This window comes from Lampris incognitus, chromosome 4, assembly GCF_029633865.1.
Source record: "Lampris incognitus isolate fLamInc1 chromosome 4, fLamInc1.hap2, whole genome shotgun sequence".
NCBI classification, from domain to species: domain Eukaryota; kingdom Metazoa; phylum Chordata; class Actinopteri; order Lampriformes; family Lampridae; genus Lampris; species Lampris incognitus.
In genome coordinates this window covers 48,869,821-48,885,640 of record NC_079214.1, presented here as the reverse complement: position 1 = coordinate 48,885,640, position 15,820 = coordinate 48,869,821, and the positions used below count along the sequence as shown (strand labels likewise).

The 15,820-nt window shown below is 41.5% G+C and overlaps 1 protein-coding gene across 1 annotated transcript in view; it reads left to right on the top strand.

The window, feature by feature from the left end:
• The first annotated feature begins 405 nt into the window (after positions 1-405).
• tdp1 (tyrosyl-DNA phosphodiesterase 1) overlaps positions 406-15,820 on the top strand; it is a 34,813-nt gene continuing 19,398 nt past the window's right edge. Inside the window, exons 1-10 of the mRNA XM_056278871.1 lie at positions 406-464; positions 929-1,591; positions 3,434-3,477; positions 3,582-3,637; positions 5,937-6,033; positions 6,281-6,315; positions 6,754-6,846; positions 8,580-8,750; positions 9,371-9,449; positions 9,951-10,127. Coding sequence (XP_056134846.1) covers positions 931-1,591; positions 3,434-3,477; positions 3,582-3,637; positions 5,937-6,033; positions 6,281-6,315; positions 6,754-6,846; positions 8,580-8,750; positions 9,371-9,449; positions 9,951-10,127 — 1,413 coding nt within the window. The 5' untranslated portion in view covers positions 406-464; positions 929-930. The remainder of the gene's footprint in view (positions 465-928; positions 1,592-3,433; positions 3,478-3,581; positions 3,638-5,936; positions 6,034-6,280; positions 6,316-6,753; positions 6,847-8,579; positions 8,751-9,370; positions 9,450-9,950; positions 10,128-15,820) is intronic.

Below are 15,820 nucleotides of genomic sequence, written 5' to 3'. Positions count from 1 at the left end.
GTGCGTGTGTGTGTGTGTGTGTATGTGTGTGTGTGTGTGAGAGAGAGCGAGAGAGAGCGAGAGAGTGAGAGAGAGAGAGAGAGAGAGAGTGAGAGAGAGAGAGAGAGAGAGAGAGAGAGAGAGAGAGAGAGAGCAGCAAATAAAATGAAAGTCAAGTAATAGCCCCATAGTGTTGTACAATAAAAACACCTATGCGTTGTCATGTTTGCTGTGGTATGGTAAAAAACCATTGCGTGTGAAATTACACATTTTACGTGTATTATAGCCGAACTAGAGTTTGCACTGCGGCCAGGGGTCTTCTGCACAAGGGTCGTCGCTGCATTGCTCTGACGTAATATTGTTAGCGGAACTCCGTTTGCTGGTGGTGGTGCACCCGGACACATTTAAATTTGCACATAATATACTGGTAATTGTTGCGGCGCGTGTTGAAGAGCGTTGTGATCAGCTGTATAGTACCCTGAGAGGTAGCTAGATAGAGTAATATACATTGATATTTTATCATTATTTCTTGTGGTCCCTCAAAAAAATTAACAGTAAGACTATCTTAAATCGAAAGAAAATCGCGCAATTGGTGGCACCAATACGATTACTTTCTCACCGTGCTGCAAATGAATGCAACTATCCAAAACATTTGTTCTCGCGGCAGTCATTGGAGAACACAGCATTGACAAGGAAGCAGGGAGTGGCTTAATTTACTAATCGTGTCTGAATATTCCAGTTTTAAAACTTAAGTTGCACACTTGCTTAAGTAGGTACCAAACTGCACTTGCTTTGGTGGGTGTGTGTTATCGGTGTCTGCTACCTGGTCAGATGGTCATAATGTTAGTCCAATGTTTGCTTTTACAGATATATTTGGTCAGACTAGCTCTGATCCTGTTGCATTCCAACCACTGAGACTTTTAAATCCGTCGTCTCTTTCTCTTTCCAGACATGACTCAAGATAGTCAGCATGGTAAGTGGACCATCTCTAGCAGTGATGATGATGAGGACCTTCATCGTTCCAATACTACGGTGACTAAACCCCCGAGACTGACAGACTCCAACCACAACTCCCACAAGCCTGACTCTATTTCCAGTTCCAAACAGGACAAGCAGGCACAAGAAACGGCTGCGGTTGTGAAAACAGAACCACAGTTGGCTCCAGTCGGTGCCTCTTCATCAACACTTGTCATCGGTTCTGATGCTAGACAGGCAGCTCATGCCAGCCAGTTAACTCCAGTAAAATATGAATCTAGTCCATCATTTGCTGGAAAGCGGAAAAAAGAATCAGATGATTCTGGCTGGGCCCTCTCAGACAGTGATGATGATGATGATGATGATGATGATGATGATAGAGTTAAGAAGGAGAATCGGAGCTCGGTTCAGCAAAAAGTTCCAGCCGTGAAGTCGAGTCTGAGCCCTAAACAGAAAAAGCCAAAGGTGGAGAAAGAGTCGCGCCCCCCAAGCCCTCATGGTCGGGTTTACTACATAGACGAGCCTGATGACTTTTTTGAGACCAGTATACCTCATCTGAATGATACCTACAGGTTATATTTGAACAAAGTGACGGGGTTGGACAGGAAGTACAACAGTGGAGCCCTGCACATCAGAGGTGAACAGAAGAGGATTTTCTGAGGTTAAAGGTTCACTGGTGCAATTTTATGTTTTTCCCATTGCTGACAAATACTATGGAAAGACCTAAGTTCCCTCATGCATTCCACATACCCCAACCAGCCAATGCCACACTTAGCTCCCACCCAAGAAGCCACAGAATCCCATTGTATTCAAAAATCACTAAATTAGGTTAGAGACATACGTAGCTTCAGCCTTAAATCCTTTATCATGAAAAACCTGTGTATTCAACTTTTTCCAAAGGTGAATTCAAAAGGAATCAAACTGTTCCATTTAATAAGGACTATTTTCATTAATTCAGTGCTGTGCATTTATATTTACTTCTGATGTGGTAACCAGACAGAAGCCAGCTACTGACAGTCCCTCTGCTGCAGTGTTCAGGTACCCAGTCCTTAAGTACCCCCTATCCTGCAGATTTACTTTGTAACCCTGCAAAGGTGGGCTTGCTTGTAGTTACTCAGCCAATCATATTGTAGTACTTTTATTATATCAGATGTGTCAAATCTGACATGGTGAGCTGATTGGTTGAATAACTACAAGCATGGTCTCCTATTCAGGGTTACAATGATTATATGCAGGACAGGGGTAACTGAGGACTGGGTTGGGAAGCACTGCTGTAGCCCCCATTTGATCCAATGAGAATCCCCCAAATATGTGCAGTGTTTTTTTCACACTCAAGAAACTTAACTACTTTCCACAGAAAGCAAGCCAAAGGAATCTTCATTACTTATAAAATTGTTTCAGAAAAAAACTGAAAAACAACCATTGTTCGCAATGATACTTAATGGTGACCAAGGTAACGGCATGACACTGGAACCCGTTTTGAAAGGTTTTTTGAATACATTGGAGTCCTATGGCTGCCTGGATGGGAAATATGCATGGCATCAGCTTGATGGGGAAAGATTTGCCCTTGTAAATCCTCTCTGGGTCAGCTACAAATGATGCAGAACGCTCCTGTAAGAGTTCTGACAATAACTAGCAAGCGCTCTCACATTACCTTCTCCCATTCTGGCATCATTACACTGGCTTCCAGTTGAATATAGGGTTAAATTTAAGGTTTTAGTGATTACATATAGACCCTTGCATGGTCAGGCACCCTCCTACATCGCTGATCTAATTTGCCCTGACACGACATCAAGATAATTTAGGTTCTCTGATAAATGTTTATTGTCTGTACCTCGTACCAGACCCCAAAACAAGGGTAACTGAGCTTTCACAGTAGTTGCCCCTAAACTGTGGAACGGTCTCCCCTTGGCTTTGTAGTCTGTTGACTCTGTCGGCAGTTTTAAAAAGCAGCTTAAAAACCCACCTGTTTTGCCTGGCTTTTAATTAGTCTTTGTTTAATTTGTGCGTTGCTTGTTATTGTTTGGCATATGTAATTTCTGTTTATCTTTTAAATCTTTGTTTTTTTTCTTCTTTCATTGTAAAGCACTTTGTGACTATGAAAGGTACTATGTAAATAAACTTGTGAGTGTAGGGAAAGCAAAGGGGAATTAAAAATGTTCATAGCATTTGTCAACAATGAGAAAAACACAATTACACCACCATCATCTTTTTAAAGGCATGGTAAAAAGGACTCAGAAGAATGCATTTGCAACACTGACATGATATACTTGACCTTAATTTAGCATGATTTATTTTTGGTAATGTTGAATGCTATTTTGACATTTTGAAGATAAAATAAACATTAAAGGCATATGTAGGGTCAGTTATGGCTTAAAGGTGGTTAAAAAAAGTCTTCTGATGGGATCTGCCTGAGTTCTTTGTCATCATCCCATTTAAATTCTAGTTTTATCTAATCAACATTTTGTTTTTCGCTTAGACATTCTCTCTCCATTGTTTGGGACATTGAAAGAATCAGTCCAGGTGAGACAGTATACACACTTTGAAATCCATTTTCTTTTTCTCTTGTTACAATCAGGCAGTTATAGAAAAGTCTCCTGTTGTTTATGTTGTTTGTTCTCTTACAGTTTAATTACTGCTTTGATATTGCCTGGATGGTTCAACAATACCCGCCTGAGTTTAGGTAAGATCTGCTTCCCCGCTTCCTTTACCATCACAATAAAACCCTCTATTTGCCGATTACAGGCTAGATAGCAACGTGTACCTTATTTCACTGGCAATGCCTACATTCCAAGAGTCATGAAAAGAACGCTCTTGGTGGTATTGCATTTATACAGTGCAAATGTGCTGTCTTGGATGTTTTCTACTAAGCGTTTGTATTTAGAATAAATAGCAAGATAAAATAACCAAATTCCAGTTAACCACAATAGGTGAAGCGTCCAACAGGAAACGGTTTATAATAATAGTAATCGACAGCCTAATCATCAGCCTGGCTGGAAGCAGTCATTATAATTGTAATTTCTTTCTGCTTGCTGAGCCTTGGTTGTCTATAAAAATTATGATTTTACTCTAAATGAGGCCACATCATCAGGTTTCTTTTTTTTACTTGTGCAATGTAAGAACCACAAGAGCATGGTGGTGGCAGGGCTGTCGTCCATTCTAGTTCCCAAAAGTGTAGCCTGGTGTCCTTTGGGGATAGTGCTTTATCATCCTAATAAAAGTTTGTTTTTGTTTTTCTTTTCAGAATTTCTATTCTTTGATCACAGTTAAATTTGATAGGTGTATTATCCTTGGTGATTTCAATATTCATAATTGCTATGCCAAAAAAAAAAACGTGGTCAGGATGGTTTTTTTTGTTACTCAGTTTGGTTCCATTAATCCTACTCAACATCATCTTTGATTCTAATTTGAATTTTTATCATTTAAGAAATAATTCCAAAATTAAGTGACCTCTAACCTAGAGAAAGTTGTTCATGCTTTCATATTTCCTCACATCTCGCTCACTGAAACTCGTTTTATTCTTCTCACAGTAAAAATGCACTTAATTGCCTGCAGTTGGTTCAAAATGCAGCTGCAAGGCTTTTAACTTGAACTAAGAGAAGAGAACACATTACCCCCATTTTAGCGTCCCTCCACTGGCTTCCAGTTACCATCAGAATACGTTCTAAAATTGTGTTGATTATTTTTAAGGTGTTAGATGGATTAGTGCCAACGTACATTAACCACTTATGTTCAAGGGTGTTTGCTGAGGTCACCAGAAAAAGCTCTGCTCTCATTTCCAAAGTCTAGGTTAGCAAAAAGAGGGAGAGGACTTTTTCCACTAGGGCTACTAAGTTGTTCAATGATCTACTTTTCATACTTCTTACAGCCGCTTATCTATCCTCTTTTAAACTTCAGCTAAAAAACACATATTGAATCCTGCTTTTCACTTTTCACCTGCTTCAATTTTATTTATTTGATCATGTTTATTTGTCCTTATGCATATTTAGATGTTTTATATGTATATGTAATTCTTTATTTTATGTTATCTAAGCACTTTGTAACAATGTTAAGAAAAGTGCTATAGAAATAAAAGTTATTATCATTATTGACCAGTCAGGTTATTTGTCCAAAATTATCTGTGCATAAGGACAGTTTAGAGTTTACCGTTTGAATGCTATCAGTTTTTTGAACTAATGTTAGCCGCTTTTTTTATGATGAACTTTCTGGTTATTATAAACAGGGAAACTAACCCCCCCCCGCCCCCATGGTCATGATAGCTAGCACATATCTAATTTCCCCTTGCCAGTTTCACTGTTGGAGCAGCCATTCAGATTTATTGAATACAACAGGATTTCCAAATGATGATTAGCCACCTTTCAAAGTCGCCTTAGTGTAGATGAACTTGCCAGATATAACTAAACATTGACCAGCATTATGCTGCTTGTGATTTCTTGTCCTAAATATGACTGTGGAGGCATCCGGGGAGCGTAGCGGTCTATTTCGTTGCCTACCAACACGGTGATCGCCAGTTCAAATCCCTTTGTTACCTCAGGCTTGGTCAGGCGTCCCTACAGACACAATTGGCCGTGTCTGCAGGTGGGAAGCCGGATGTGGGTATGTGTCCTGGTCACTGCACTAGCACCTCCTCTGGTCAGTCGGGGGCACCTGTTCAGGGGGGAATAGCATGTTCCTCCCATGCGCTACGTCCCCCTGGTGAAACTCCTCACTGTCAGGTGAAAAGAAGTAGCTGGCAACTCCACATGTATCGGAGGAGGCATTTGGTAGTCTGCAGCCCTCCCTGGATCGGCAGAGGGGGTGGAGCAGCGACCAGGATGACTAGGAAGAGTGGGGTGATTGGCTGGATGCAATAGGGGAAACAAAGGGGGAAAATAAATAAAAAAAATAAATCTATATATATATGACTGTGCTAGTTGCCTGTTGATACTGATGTTGATGCTGATGATAAATGACTGAAATGTGCATTCTAAATGTGGTTCCAGGGATAGACCGGTTTTGATTGTCCACGGCGATAAAAGAGAAGCCAAGGCCCGTCTGATCCAACAGGGTCAGCCGTTCTCTCACATCCGCTACTGTCAGGTACATGCTCCATGTGCCCTCCTTATGCAGAACAACTTTTCTTTTTTGTCATAATTAATTTATTAATTTTGTTACTAAAGCTGTAGTGGAAGGTGATTAGTCCATTTACCATTTTAGTGTTTTTTTTTTCTCGGATAGTTAGAGAGTACAGAGGGAGACAGTGGAGAGACAGACTGGAGGCTCTGACTGTTGTGCTGGTGTTATAAAACCCCATTACAGATGACCATTTGGTATTTTTCCCTTACAGGCTAAACTGGATATTGCTTTTGGAACCCACCACACGTACGTCCCAGGCACTCTTCCTGTCATCTTTTCTTTTGCACAGCAAATGATTTGTTGACGTTGGAAAAAAAAATTCCCAAGCTGTTCCCTCAATATTGTTTCAAAAGGAGACACACTGGGTTTGACACTAGTTGACTCCAGTCATGAGTGAGACTGCATGATAATGGCTAAAAACATCATTTGACATAGTGTTATTGCAATTGTCAGTCACAACTAGGTCTCAGTGACTTGATGAGCAAAGCTATTTCTCCTCACTGTTTTCTTATTATATCAGTATTTTGATTAAAACAACAACAAAGGGGCTATTGTCTTGTCTAATTTGGTTGTGAATATCAAGTGTCGATTCGGTCTTGGGCAGGTAAAGTGTATGAGGGCCGGTATATGATGTTGTAGCAATGCTGTTATAATTGTTTCAGAAGATCTTCTTTATTTGTGTAGCAAGATGATGTTGCTCTGGTACGAAGAAGGCTTTAGGGTCGTCATTATGACCTCCAACCTCATCAGAGCTGACTGGTACCAGAAGACACAGGGGTGAGCCAGTCTTAATTTTCTTACCCTTTATTTCATCGGAAATGGTTTGCTGACCACTGTTTTCTGTGTCCACATTGTCCAGCCTTATACGCCTACTGCTTAGCTCAGTAGTGGGAGCTTGCCAGCACTTGAGAATGTGGAGGTTAAGTATCTTGCTCAAGGGCATATTTGAAGTAGCTTTTTTTAGGAAGGGAAAACCCTGTGGGTTCATTGAAAGAAGTGACCTTTTGGAGACTGAAAGGTTGCCTTTCATAAGAATTTTTTTTTTTCCTGTGGGGTTTTCCTTGCCTAGATCGTGCGTCTAAGGATAGGGGGTGTCATCCATTGTCATTTACTATATCTGCCTGTTTTTCCACTGTCTGAATATAAAGTCCTCTTGAGATTAAGGCTATATGAATAACTTGACTTGACCTGGCTGCTCTAACTGGCTCTTGAAAAGTACAGGGCTGCTGCTCAGGTCTGGAGACAAATTAACAGTTAATTTGTTGATTTCAAGGTTTTTAAAATGGTACAAAATGCCAGAAAAAGTAAATAAAATGTGCACAGACTCACTGGTCTGTGACATAACCATCTTTTATTAACTTTTCTAAGCAAAATAGTCCTATTCATCTTTAGCATAAAAGTTTGGTTAAACTGAAGTAATGCCCAAAGAAGGAATGCTGCGTATACCTCAGCACTAGCCTACATGAAGACCAAATACGTTAATTGTCAAAACAAGATTATTTAGAAATCAATGAAGAACTTGTACTTTCTAATGCAAATCTAATTCTGGTAAAAATACAGAATAAAATGAACCACCTAATTTTTTCATTATTTGGCTGTCATTTACAGATTTGATCTTATTTGGGATTGAAATTTTCCTTATCTTGAGTAATCTAATTGTTGAAAATCAGGTAGTATATCAAGGTTTGAGGTTTTTATTGTCATGAGCACAACTAGACAGAATGGAAACAAGTGTTGCAAGCTATGTAATTCTTTGGTCTAGAAGTCAACACACAATGTATAAAAAATGTAATCAAAGTAAGTAAATATAATATTCATTAGATAGATAGATAGATAGATAGATAGATAGATAGATAGATAGATAGATAGATAGATAGATAGATAGATAGATAGATAGATAGATAGATAGATAGATTGATTGATTGATTGATTGATTGATTGATAGACTAAATGCTAATATAATACCAAGTATATAATAACCAGAATATTGCACCAGAAAAAAATATAAAATATTGCACAAGATAATTCGGTTCCTAATTCAGTACCATGCTGTCATCTTGGAGCTAGTTTGCTGTCATTGGATGGACTCCTTAGTTGATAGATTACTTGTGATTGTTGAGCTGACCAGCCTTAAAGGGGCAGTTAACTTGTGAGAAGCTGGGGCATGGTGTTTTGCTTCAGCACTGCTACCTACAGCCTTCCACGCCACCATCACTGTCTTCTTCATCGACACCCCTTGTTTTCTCCTTTTTCAAAATGTGAGCAAGCTGAGCCAGGCCTAAAATGAGTGCTTGCTCACCTTTAGTATTGCATTCTGTTTTGTTGGCTGAAGAGGGCTTTGGGACCTTCATGTCCAAAATGTCCCTGATGTGTCAACAAGTTATTTATTTGCAGTTTGGAGAGTCCTAACTATATTATAATGGAGGGTAATATATGGAATATGATTTATCTGTTGGAAGGTAACTTGATGTTTAATTGAGCTGTGAGTTTACTGAATTTGTCTCTGCAAGGATGTGGATAAGTCCACTGTTTCGACGCTTACCAGCTGGCAGTGCTGCGAGTGATGGTGAGTCGTCTACCTTCTTTAAGAGGGACCTGCTGGAGTACCTGGCGTCATACCGTGTCCCAGAACTCAGTGACTGGATTCAACGAATCAAAGAACATGACCTGTCAGAGACCAGGTGAACCTCAAACACACATATACATACACATGTGCATATTCATAAATACCAGGAGCCTCCATGATGACATGCAGAATAAGCCACTCCCTAGCCTTCATGCTTTGTTCATACCTACCCCCTCTATTATACACACTCATAAACTTATATGTTGACTTCCACTGGGAGTACTTTTGTGTCCATTTTTATAGCAGGGCTGACCTTATTTATGTTTGGATAGCACGAAAACCCTGTTTGTGTGCTAGATATCTTAAATACCTCAAATGAGCTCTCATAGTGATTCCTCTGTCCTTGTTCAAATTATTGAATTTAAAGGCGGATGCCCCGTTCATAAACTGAGGGGAAATGCAGCACGATAGCAGATAATTGTTTTATATCCTATCAGTCTGGTGGCTCAAAAAAAAAATCCAGCTTCCTCTGGAGATTACATCTTGGTAGGTTAGATAAGCTTTTTATTAAGCGTCCCTGTAGCCTAATTTTTCAGTTTTTTTTTTTAAACCAAGCAATATTTCCCTCATTTTATCATAACAGTGTTTTCAGAAGAGCCTGCATGTCTGCACAGCTCTCCTTGTTTCCATGGTCAAGATAACATACACTAAGCTAATCTTACTTTCTGTCGTTAGAGTGTATCTTATTGCCTCCACCCCGGGGAGGTATGTTGGCTCAGACATGGAGCGCTGGGGCCATCTGAGGCTGAGGAAGGTAAATACTCCTGTCTTTCCCTCTGCTTTCCTCCCTCTTACCTGTCTGTTCCCTCCTAGTAATATGTTGGCTCCATTCATTCAATCTTTGCCCACAGACAACTAGGTATTCATTGGAATATCAACACCAGATGAATTTGCATAGTAGAAATGCCCCTACCTTTACATCTAAATGGAGTGTATTGCTGTTGTTTAGGTTTAGGCTGTGGCCTACTGCCGAAAGGAGATGAGGCACATGATCACGAAAATGGGACTGATTATGAAACCCTCCTCTGCTGTGTTTGCAATCATTTAATCAATTTTTTTATTTATTTGATTTGTGTGGATATGACTGCCGTTTATGGGGGAAAATCTCTCTGCATTGTGTGAATAATATGTATTCAACCTTCCAAGTTTTTTTCTTTGTGTCTCGAAGTAGCTGCTTTATGTCTCCAATTTAGTTCTCCTTTCATCTCCTTTCTCCTTACCTGTCCTCCTCTCCTCTCTTTTGTTTTTGTGGTAGCTGCTGTATGACCACACACATCCTGTTCCCAATGAAGAAAACTGGCCTGTCATTGGCCAATTCTCCAGCATCGGCTCCATGGGATTGGACAAGACCAAATGGCTGGGAGGGGAGTTCCAGCGCACTCTAACCACCCTGGGGAAATCATCTCTTCACCCGGCCCCCCCCATTCACTTGGTACGTTCCATTTCAACCTTGATATGACCTTTCTTGCACGGGTCAACTTCATCCAGAAGGGCTGTCCAAGTACTGGTTGATTTCAGCGGACTGCATCACAAAGATACAAAAATAAGTCCATTGACAACAGGAAAAAGGGCGGAGTAGGGTAGCTTCCCTGTTGACAAGCATCTGCTTTGCTATAGTTTCCTTGAAACAACATGGCCAACGTTATGGCAGACTTACAAAAACTTAAGGGTACATAACCTGGTTCTCTCTGAGTGAGTGTCTCACTATGGGGAACTTCTCCTGCATGACTTCATCAGTAGCTTTAATAACATTATGCCAGCCCTTATTGGCTGGCATCACTGATATATGTGTGTTGGAGAGGGATGAGACCCTCTTCCCAATATATTGGGCTGACCTCACATTATTCATCATTCAAAACAAGCTCACCTCTTCCTCTATTCACTAGAAAGGAGGGTGGCCTGGTGAGACACTCACTCATCCTATTCAGAGAATTGGGTTATGCATTTAATCGAAAGTTCTCTTTCATAGCATTTATTTTGTGTCTCTATATGGGGAAATCCCAACTTCCGCATTGCCAGACAAGCCTGATTAGAAGACAACTGTTCCACATGACCCTTCACAAATAGGAAACTTAACTCTGAGAAGTACCAACACCAGCACCGAAAGGGCCAAACCAGGAGCTGTGACATCTAGGCTGTAAAACCTGACAAATGTGTGAGATGGTGCCCGGCTGGCTGTCTCACACACCTCCTGAAGGGAGACTCCTTTGAATAGAGCCCATGAAGTGGCCAGAACCCATGTTTAATGTGCATACAGGCCAGCAGGAGGTTGAAGGGCCTTGCTAGTGTAGGCTTAAGCAATAGCCTCCACTATCCAGTGGGAGAGATGCTGCTTAGAAACCAGCTTCACTGATTGTGGCTTTGCCCTGGACAGAAAAAGCTGATTGCCTTTCCTGAAGCTCTGGGTCCTGTCTACATAGAGCCTCAATGCATGCACAGGACATAGAGAATGCAATCGCCAGTGTTCCTCAGAGAAGAAAGCCAGAGGATATAAGGTCAAAAGCTCAAGCGGGGAGCATGAGCCAACCACAAACAGGATAAGCCTGTTGAATTACCTTGCTATTTCCAGGGTTAAACTTTAAGCAAGCATGATGCATTGAGAATGCATGGATTTCACCCACTCTGTGGAAACCAGAGCAAGGAGCAGTTCCACCTTCAGAGACAAAATCTTCATCAAATGGTGGGCCTAAAAGTGCATCTGGTACCATGCAGAGATCCCATGATGGGCACAAAGGTCTAGACACAGGCAGCTTGCGCCGGGCCCCCTGCGCCCCCAGTGGTTAGCGCTGTTGCCTCACAGCAAGAAGGTCCTGGGTTTGAACCCCAGGCCGTCCCAGGTTCTTTCTGTGTGGAGTTTGCATGTTCTCCCCATATCTGTGTGGGTTTCCTCCGGGCACTCCGGTTTCCTCCCACCATCAAAAAAGACATGCATGTTAGGGTTAATACTCCTGTCTGTGCCCTTGACGAAGGCAATGGGAAGAAATAACTGGAGTTGGTCCTTGGGTGCTGCACGGCGGCTGCCCACTGCTCCTAGCTACACAGCTAGGATGGGTTAAATGCAGAAAGTAAATTTCATTTGTATGTATATGTACAAAATGACTAATAAAGAGTATTCTATTCTATTCTATAAATCAACACACTATCAGATGTTGGCTAACTGTTTTGCCTTTAAAACCAACATGATGAGCTTCACACTTTGATGGTAGAGAATGCCTTTCCCTTTTCAAATAGGTCCTGAAGGAAGGACTGATACAGACCACTGAAAAGGAATAGTCTGAGACTCAGAGCACCATTTCTCAATGGTGTTCTGGAATTCTATGGACAATACTATCCTTTGAACACTGTCTCTTATTTCCTTTCGGGGGCATGTAAAGGTGTGCCCACCGATGAGCTAATCATCGAACAGAATTCGACTCTTTGAACATGCTTGACAACAGAGCCAGGGTGGACAGTGGAGCCTGTAAAGGGAACAAACTGGGCTTGCACCCCCCAGCTGGAGGAGCTGTCAGGCGGACCTCTTCTTCCTCCTCTCCAGCTGAGCGGCAGGGGGAGGTAATTGGGCCATCTGGGATACAAACTGGGCAGGTGGCTTCCTGGACCAGGCACCCTTGGCACTGGCGGGAGCCTGAGAAGCTGCCTCACACATCACACTCACATCATTGATGCAGCCAATAAGGGCTGACGTAATGTTATTAGAGCTTCTGATGAGGTCATGCAGGGGATGTTTTCCCAGTGTGACATGAAACGAATGCTATGAAGGAGAACGCTCTTTACATGTAGCACAAACGGGCCTTGGATTAACAGATTGTAATTGGAAAGTAGTTAACCTCATAAGAATACAAATGTACATGTTATCAAAATTAATGAATGACAGGAATCAATTCCACAAGCCACCTCCGAATGTGGTCAGGGAGGAATTGTGACCACATTTTAAGAAGGTATAAAAGTCAACTGCATTTCACTATCCACATTCAGCATTGTCACGTGTTCATGTCATCAACTTGTATTCCTTCAAGGCAGGAATTCACATGTTTGCACATGTCCGGTATGTCAAAATCTGCTGGTGTTCAAATGCATACACAGGTAGATGGGTGCTGGGAATTTAACAAGCAGGAGTATAGTAAAAACAACAATTATACACAATGTGCACTATACTAAGTTTAGAACAGCTGCATAAAACCGTCTTTCACTCTGGATTTAGTTATAGTACACCAGTTTTCTAAGAAGGCTTCCCTCTTGTGTAGGGCGTTAAAGTGGTTAAAACAGTAAAAGCATAAAATAAACTAAGAGTGAGTGAGACCACCAATTCAAATTTAAGATTTATATCAGGAGCACCACATTCCAAGGAATGACAAAATCTCATTTATTAAGATAAATATCCTAATCTTTTTTTTTTTTTTATTTCTGATTTTTTCCCTTTTTTCTCCCAATTTATTGGCCAATTGATCCCTATTTTAATTCAAACACCCACCCTCGTATTGCATGCGTTCGCCAACTGCATCTCTCCGGCCGGCAGTCTCGAAGGAAAGCGCCTCCCCACTTTCGTGACAAGGCGAATCCAAGCCGAACCACTGTTTTTCCGACACACACAGAGACGCATTCACATGACGAACACAAGCCGACTCCGCCCCCCTCCCGAAGACAGCGTTGCCAATTATTGCTGCTTCATCGAGTCCGGCCATAGTCGGATCTGACGAGACCGGGGCGCGAACCCCAGTCCCCAGTGGGCAACTGCATCGACACCAAGCCGATGCTTAGACCGCTACGCCACCGTGGACGTATAAATATCCTAATCTAAAAGTATATTGAATTCAGCTATAACTGTAATTGTTGCTTCACTTCAGTTAACATCTAAGTACATACAGGAGTCATTGCTTTGTCAAAATAGTAATTAACTAGCTAAGAACAGGTGAATCAAAACAACTAAATTTACAAATCAATGAAAGACAAAAGTAAAAATAACAGATAAAATCAATGAGTTGAGGGGCGTCTGGGTGGCGTGGCGGTCTATTCCATTGCCTACCAACATGGGGCTCGCCGATTTGAATCCCCGTGTTATCTCCGACTTGGTCGGGCATCCCTACAGACACAGTTGGCCGTGTTTGTGGGTGGGAAGCCAGATGTGGGTATGTGTTCTGGTCGCTTCACTAGCGCCTCATCTGATTGATCAGGGCACATGTTCAGGAGGGGACTGGGACTATGTCAGGTGAAAAAAAGCGGCTAGTGACTCCACGTGTATCGGAGGAGGCATGTGGTAGTCTGCAGCCCTCCCCAGATTGGCAGAGGGGGGTCAAGCAGTGACTGGGACAGCTCGGAAGAGTGGGGTAATTGGACGGGTACAATTGGGGAGAAAAAGGGGGAAAAATACCCCTAAAAAAAGCAATGGGATTAATAAATTGGGAAATTAATGATACAGTAAACCAGTTGAGGTTTAGCCTAGTTTGGCACATGAGTGTAGAATCATTTCAGGTTATGAGACAGAAACGAGCCAGAGGCTGACAGGAGGCGTGTTCTTTGTTGGTTTTGTGCTGGCTATCTCAAAGCATGCATCCAAGTGCCAAGTTACCCAGCACATTCCCCTTTGCAGAGATACAGAGAATAATATTGCTTCAAGTGCTTTACATAAGCATAGTACTAGATCAGAACTTTTCTGTTGCCGCATCTTGATAAAAGAAAAGCATCAGCAAGAAAAAAATGCTCATTATTCAGAAGTGAGACAGTTCAGATAAAGGTTTTCCGAATGAGAGCACAAAATAGAGAGAGATTTGGTTTTGGAGCTACGTATTTATCACTTCAGCACATCACGATATGTACTGGGGGGTTACAGGCACAGGAAGACAAGTCCACTTTGGAATTTAGTTTGAATTTTGGTGTAAGACATGTTCTGTGTTTGAGCTTTAAGTCTAATATTATCAAATGCCTTGGTTGTACATTTTTGCGGTTTGCAAAGTTGGCCCAACTATAGCTTTAGCTTTCCATTAAATCTAAATATAACCAGAACATCTTGTTAAATTTGGCAGTAACAGACAGCTTGATTTTAGACTATTTGTGGGTTACACATTTATGACATGGTAGCGGGTTACATAATACATAAAAAAAATCTAATATGCAGACATGGCAGATTATATGTTGAAAATATGATACTGTTCAGAAATATTATGAAGTGTCATGTGGGGATTGACTGAGGTCCTTAAAGTCCAGGCCAGATGTGAATGTTTTTTGCTTGGAGTTAATCTAATTAAAGCAACTGAGGCCTGGTTAGGCTAAAGGTGAATTACCCCCCACCCCTTCTCGAGGTTTTGGTTCCCTGATCTTAAGGTATTTAGGGTAATTTTCTCAGCATGGGATAGCGCCGAAGAATATCCATCATACTGTGTTATGAAACAGTCACTTCTACACTATCTCGAAATTTTCCTAAACTATAGGAAGCACAAGGGTTTCCTTTAAAAACATTTAAACTTGCCCTAGGAGGCAATGCACACTATTCACTACATTTTGTGCAGGAAAGCACAATTGAATTTTAATGGAAATGCATTTTAATACCAGCTAAATCATATCCAGACACAATCCAAAAATAAGACTCGTACTAAAGCTAGGTGTAAATAAGGGCCTCTGACTCAGGACCTCTATTCAAACACATTATAAACGTGAAACGTTTTTCTGTGGCTATCGTTATTTCTGACAGCGGAAGAATATGGGCTGAGGTGACTGACTGACAGCTTGTAGCCTGTTGATTTCCAAAGGGGCACAATTAAGCAGCACGGTGGTCCAGTGGTTAGCACTGTTGCCTCACACCAAGAGGGTCCTGGGTTCAAACCCCAGGCTGTCCTAGATCCTTTCTGTGTGGAGTTTGCATGTTCTCCCTGTGTCTGCGTGGGTTTCCTGTGGGTGCTCCGGTTTCCTCCCACCATCAAAAAGACATGCATGTTAGGGTTAATACTCCTGCCTGTGCCCCTGACCAAGGCAATGGAAAGAACTGGAGTTGGTCCCCAGGCGCTGCAGCTGCCCACTGCTCCTATACAATAGGATGGGTTAAATGCGGAGAACAAATTTGTTGTAAGAATTCAATTTGTTTAAAGAATGCAATGACAAAATAAAGTGGCTTTCTTCTTTCTTCTTCATAAT